This window comes from Habropoda laboriosa, unplaced genomic scaffold (genome assembly GCF_001263275.1).
Source record: "Habropoda laboriosa isolate 0110345459 unplaced genomic scaffold, ASM126327v1 scaffold67, whole genome shotgun sequence".
Classification (NCBI taxonomy): domain Eukaryota; kingdom Metazoa; phylum Arthropoda; class Insecta; order Hymenoptera; family Apidae; genus Habropoda; species Habropoda laboriosa.
Window position 1 is genome coordinate 3,455,485 of NW_017100242.1, and position 6,489 is coordinate 3,461,973.

General features: G+C 35.2%; 2 protein-coding genes across 4 annotated transcripts in view; one reads left to right on the forward strand and one right to left on the reverse strand.

Annotated features, from left to right (window-relative positions):
* Positions 1-1,911, forward strand: part of LOC108571965 (collagen alpha chain CG42342-like) — a 145,851-nt gene extending 143,940 nt beyond the window's left edge. For 2 of the 3 annotated variants that reach the window (XM_017934129.1, XM_017934130.1), the window contains 2 exons: positions 529-663; positions 1,544-1,911. In XM_017934129.1, coding sequence (XP_017789618.1) covers positions 529-663; positions 1,544-1,669 — 261 coding nt within the window. In that variant the 3' untranslated portion in view covers positions 1,670-1,911. The remainder of the gene's footprint in view (positions 1-528; positions 664-1,543) is intronic. The other variant, XM_017934131.1, reaches the window with a different exon arrangement.
* Positions 1,912-5,088: 3,177 nt separating this feature from the next.
* LOC108571964 (putative peptidyl-tRNA hydrolase PTRHD1) overlaps positions 5,089-6,489 on the reverse strand; it is a 4,934-nt gene continuing 3,533 nt past the window's right edge. Inside the window, exons 2-3 of the mRNA XM_017934127.1 lie at positions 5,457-5,643; positions 5,089-5,262 (exon numbers count right to left, since the gene is read on the reverse strand). Coding sequence (XP_017789616.1) covers positions 5,089-5,262; positions 5,457-5,642 — 360 coding nt within the window. The 5' untranslated portion in view covers position 5,643. The remainder of the gene's footprint in view (positions 5,263-5,456; positions 5,644-6,489) is intronic.

Genomic DNA, 6,489 nt, shown 5'->3' on the forward strand with positions numbered 1-6,489 from the left:
CGTGTCCGTGTCTCTTATATGTCTCTTTGACAAAGAAAAAGAAAAAAAGAAATAAATCAAATCCTGGAAATCGCGCAAGTACAAGAGTATATCCTGTAGAAAAACATTCGAATTCGTATTTCTGTTTCATTGAAAACGTATTTTCTGTACGACGATTCTACGTATGCTGCCACCATCGTACAGTGATCTTAAGCAATTTTAGGCAAATGTAGTAAGAATTATCAAGGTAACGAAGCCTGAATAAAATTGTAGCATACCCTCGACAGTTTTTTTTTTTTTCTTCTGATACTTGGTGAAATTTATACGATACGAAGTACGGTCAAGTTAAAGAAAAAGAAAGAAAGAGATAAATTTCTCGATGCCTTTTTGTTGGACGTTAATGCTCAATTGCGTATTCTGCACAGTTAATTGAGTATTATTTTTGCATAAAGAGATACTTTTTGTGCCTGGCCTTATTTGCACGTCCGCGAAACACTCTGCCTGTACACGACATTTGCAATCCTGAAGCATTCTTACGTATGAATACAGGGACCGCCGGGGAAACGCGGTAGAAAAGGCGACAAGGGTGATAAAGGGGATCAGGGTGTACCTGGACTCGACGCTCCTTGTCCATTAGGGGACGATGGACTTCCGTTACCAGGATGCGGCTGGAGGCCACCCCAGGTATACCAATTTCTTTCACCTTCTACACATTCCGGTGTTGATTTTTATCTTCTGTCTCACATTTTCTGTTCCCCGTCTTTTTTTTTTTGGCTTAGTTACACGTTCCTAAATTAATTCGAGTACTCCACCTTGAAGGTGCGTTATTAGTCGATAATACGTCGAAGAAATGTGCACTGAAATGTAAAGGTACCGAAGTAGGAGCGATTGCGGATTATTTTTGTTTTAACGCGGAGCCACAGTGGGAAGTTTTTGAAAATTTTCTAAAATTTGAAACTTTGCTGAGATATTGTTGAAGCGACCCTGACAACGAGATCGGTTTTTATTTTGGCAACGAAACGCGATTCTAGGGGGTTGAAACATTTGCTCGAAGAAATTGTTAGCTTTTTAAAAGTGTACAAGATAGGGACAAGAAAATAGTTAGATTCAACGTTGTGCGGTTTCTAATGTCCTACGTTGTGGTAAAGAATTTTCGAAAATAAGAGCGGTGGGGGTGAATTTTGACGAAAAGTATTTTTCGAAAATTCTTTAATGTAGGACGTCGGAAATCGCGCAACTTTGAATTTAACTTTTTTCCCCATATTTTGTACAGTTTTGAGCATTCACGATTTCCTCGAGGGAGTCTTTTCACCCCTACAACCGTTTCTTTGCCGAGAATTTACGCTCGAACGACGTTTCTGTAATGTTTCAAATTTTTTTGAATTTTCGGGTTTTCCCTTGTTACCACGGTAATCGTGAAAATATCGTTGTTTATCGGAAAGTTTTACTTTTATTGAAAAGCAAGTTCTGGATAGGAACGAGAAACGTAAAGAATTTATGTGGAAGCAGAGTTGTAAAGAACTAAGTAGCTGGAACGAACGTTTGGATTCTCGTATATGCTTAGCAGGACATCACTAGCACTTCAATACCAGCTGTCGAAGGTCCTGAACCAGCAGAAACGGATTACGAGGAGCAAGAAGAGGAATACGAAGAATATACGGATCCGAACGGAAACCTAGCCGAGCAATAATGCTCATAGTGCGCTGCCCTAATCACTACCAACAACTACCACCACTACTACCAATACCATCATCACTACAACCACCAAAACCACCACCGCCATCGTCCTCATCACTCGTCTCACTTTGCTCTCCTAAACTAACGTGGTCCTGGTAATTGCAAGTCCCGTAGTTATACTAACGTTGTGTGCATGTACAATAACTAGCAACACTAAGTAACAAAAATGTTTCGAACAAAAAGATGCTTTTTACTCCTGCAACTTTATTCCTCTTCAATTTCATTACTTTACCAGCCAGATTTTATTGCGCGTTATTTATTAAACGACGTTTCCGTGTGTAGTTTGTGTGGTAACGATTTGATAAAAAGAAATTAAAATCATTTATTTTAGTTCGATATACATCATTTACATCTGCTTGAAATTTCCTTTTCCAAAACGGAAATAACAATGATGAAAGAGTATTTAAATAGTATACGCAAGTAACAAACGAGTAGAGTAGCAAAGGAAACGAATGTTGGTACTAATAGAAAATTCACTTCTAATACAACTTTCCAAGTTATACACCTGTTGCATTAATATTTTCGATATATCTCTGATGAAAGCTTCAAGATCGCTGTAACACATCAAGATGACTCTGCTCGAGATAACTATCTGCAATTAGCTGGAAGAGACGTGAATTCGTCGGAAAAGAGAAACGAATAAACGTTGAAACGTTGTGTACGAAATATGTAAAATATGTCGAATAGCAATACTACTGGCTGCCTATTTACAAAGTCACTTGCTTACATACAGGTTTGCATTGCTTGTCTGCACGATAATGTAACTTATAGTCGTAACTAGCCTATAGTTGATGTCAAATATATCGGCCGGTCACGTGGGTTCTCGCTCCGCCCCTTTGTCACACCGACCAACCCCACCAAGCGAGACCTCTACACGTATTGGTTCAACAGGTCGACGTCATAGGCGAATGGGCGTATCTATTTTTGTAACGCGACATGCTCTCTTCGCCTCGTATAGATCGCCCACGCAAAACTGAAACTTCTGGGCGGAGTTAGGGTCGGAAAGTGAGAGATGAAAGAGCAGTTACGACGTTTCGACTATATAATCAGCCAAAATAGCGATAGTGTCTGATTTATGTCGTGTTTGGGCTCATTTTCATCGGGAGAATCTCGCCAATTCATTGGTACTACTTTCGTGAAGATAGATGGAAAATATAAAATTTGAAATTTTCGCCATTGAGTGACTGATTGTAACGTCTGCGGCATCTCTTTCAAAAGCCGTATCTCTCGCTTACTCTCGTTACATCTGTTCATATGTAGTTTTATGTATGTGTCTGTGTGTGTGTGTGTGTGTGTGCGTGTGTGCTGCAGAAGGGCAGGCGTAATTTAAGAGCGAAGAGGAAAGATTGTATAGGACGATTGTTAATTGTCGAACAGTAAGAATGGAACCGAAAAGCAACGAAGAGGAAAATCACGTGACTGGCCAATACATTTGACACTAACTGTAATAATTATTCACGAGATGCATAAGAAAAGTGAATTTCTCGAATAAATAGCAACCTATACATAAAACATCAAAGCATCGTACTCTAGTAAATACTTCGAAGCAATCTTTTCATCTTTTGAACGTATAAAAAAAAAAATCCATCTGTACTTGCTTTGTATAATTTACAAATTGTTCCGACAAATATTTCCATCGGGTTAACAGTTTGGCTTGGTGTTTTCAGAGAAGAAGAAACATTCTTCATGATTGGCTAGAAGAGGAAAAGGGAAAAGGAAAAGGGCAGTGATACAAAATACGTTAAAGAAAATAGATCATATTTTCAAGGAACTAATTTTGTGCATACCTCGTCGTAAATGCACAACAATTCGCCCAGTTTAAATGTGAAAGAAAAATCGAGTTATTAAAGAAAAAGAAATATATATATTTTTTTTACATATATATATATTTTTTTTTCTTTTTTTACATATTAGCGTCCGCAAATAGTGCGTGTACATAAATATTTAGAGCTTATTAAACTGCCAATACAGGTTAGAACGACATCGCTATAATTTTACAAGCAATTTATTTATAATGAAAACATAAACGTCAATAAATTATAAGTTATACTTTATTTATCTAAGGGAAGTAAAAACCAATGATTGAATTTATCCAAATATTGTTCGCGCGCGGCAACGTAATAATATTAACGATAGCAAAAGGTCTAAGAAGGTAAATAAATAATATTGGTCTACTGGAAATATCATCACCGCCGTTATCTTGCTTTTTCGAAGCATGGCGAATAATTTTTTTTTCTTTCCGTGTACAAAGACACGAAACACACCAAAAACAAAAACAAAAAAAATGAAAAAAGAAAAAAAAATATGTGAAAGTTTCCTCACCGATAGAACAACTCTCTCTCTGAAATATTAACCGTTCAAAGACAATTGTTATAAAACATTGTTGCATTGAATATGTATTAACGTAAATTTTAATCGACGCTATTTTTCCGTGTTTATTTATTTTTATAATTATACGATTATGTATTTACAGGCTTAGATTAATTGCTAATTTTATTATACGATTACTATAATTTTAAGCATTTTAATTTTAATTACAATTACTTTGGACGACAATTCTCTCTCTGTACGTTTGCTCTGTTGCGACAATTTCCAACTGTACGTTTTACTATAGAAAAGAAAAAATTTCGAATTTTGTTTACCATTGACAAAACTAATGGAACATATGATTGTTATAACGAGGTACAATGAAAATTTAGTTTCCCAAAGTGTATCGTTTAATGTGCACAATGCATCTATATATATATATATATATATATGTATATGTATATGTATAATACATACACACACCCACATATATATATATACGTACCTGCATAATTTTGTTGCCTTCGGTACGGCCAATAAATGAAAGAAAAAAGAAAAAAGTGCAGATTTTTGCACAGTCACGAGAGATAATTTTTATACAAATATCAGTTAATAATGCATATCTCGATATAATTTTCATCTAGATTAGCAATAATATCAACTGTAAAGCAAAGGAGTAGCGTGTACACATTGTCAATACTACCAGGTATTGTAAAATAAAGTATAAGTATATCACGAGTTGGAGTTCATCCCTGCTTATACATATATATAGAAGAAAAAGGAAAATATCCTTCGGATGAAATGATTTCGTCGATTTAAACAAATGGTAGAAATTTAAATAATAATTATCGATATCTTTTTTTTTTTTATAATGTATTACTAGGTTGTTAAATTTGATATTTTTATTCTACAACGTTACAAACGACAAATTTTTCAGGTGTTAATATTGAAATACGATATTAACTAAATTCCTTTGAATGTGTAATCATATCGTTTAATTTTATTATAATTGATGTACAATGTAGAAGGAAATAACATAATCATGCGTATCAAAGCTTGGTCTTTTTAAAGTTTCATTAATTTATATTTCTTGAAATAAGATTGTACCTTATCCTTGGGATAAGGTTGTGTAGCTAAACACGTTGGAATGTTTTCAGGCTGTTCGATCCAGAGCTTATGATGGACGTCCTCTTTGATCAACGTTGAACTTAAACTGTTTAAACTGCTCTCATCTGGAACCTAATATTTATATACATATATTCATGTGTGAATATACTGTAATTTTGTCACCATACTCCTTCGCTGTTGAAAGAAAAAAAAAAAAAAAAAAAAAAAAAAAACGAACTGTATACACAAGAGTTGTGCACAACAATGCATTTCGATTTAATGTCTAATATCTATAGAAGTATTGTATTGTTTCTGGATATACTTACTTCCAGAACAACTTTGTGCATACCATCCAAATTGGCAAGGTAGGCCTGTGTGTAACTATCGTTATGAAAAAGATCAATAACAGCTACGCATGCATGACATGCTTGTGCTATAACTGCACCTACGGGCCACTCCATTGTCTTCAAAAGATCTCCTCGTACCACCACATATTGAATTAGGTCGCTCATTCTGATAAAGCAAAAACTCTTTAATTTTCTCAGCACATTAGAATATCATAGAGTATGTCGAAAATTATTCGGATCTCCGTGAATTATTAACCCTTCGACAGTTTATCCCGAGTAGATACTCTGGCAGAGCGTCAAGTATAGTTGACGGAAGCGATACAGCGAGGTCGTAAATTAAAGCATTAAACGGCGACACCGAAATTCAAATTTCTCTTTACAATCTTTCGTTTAAGATATACGGTACTTTAAGCCTTAATCGTGTCTTGGCATTCGCGTACTTTAAACGCCTGACTGATTTTACAACCTCGATACATCGCTTCCACCGACTATACCGAGCAGTTTAACCGAAGAACGACTCGGCGACGCGTTGAAACTGTTCAGTCTACCGTAGATATCGAAATTTATCGTTGCATGCATGATTGTCTTCAGTTCTCCCTGTTCGGGTTTCTGTTTTATTTTGTCTAATATCGAAAGAAAAAGAAGCGGTTTCGAATGGAGGAAAACAATCGTACAAAACCTATCGATTCACCAGTTTTGAACGATATATTTTACTCTTTGTACAAAGTTGAATTTTTATTGTTCAAAATGGATAGTGATGAATCGTCGATCATTGGTGATAGTTTTAAGAGCGATTCAAACGAGTTGTCGAATAGGGATATCTGTTCAGTTTTATCGTACAATAAAGAACCTGATCACGAGTCTGCAATTGCTAATGATTTCCATTGTAATCTCAAAAGACATAATTTTTTTTTAAAAATAGAAGTATTTCAGAACATAAAAAAATGTACATTCTTTTTGTCGCAATTCCTAATTTTACTAAACTGTCAAAGGGTTAAATTTTAATCTTCGA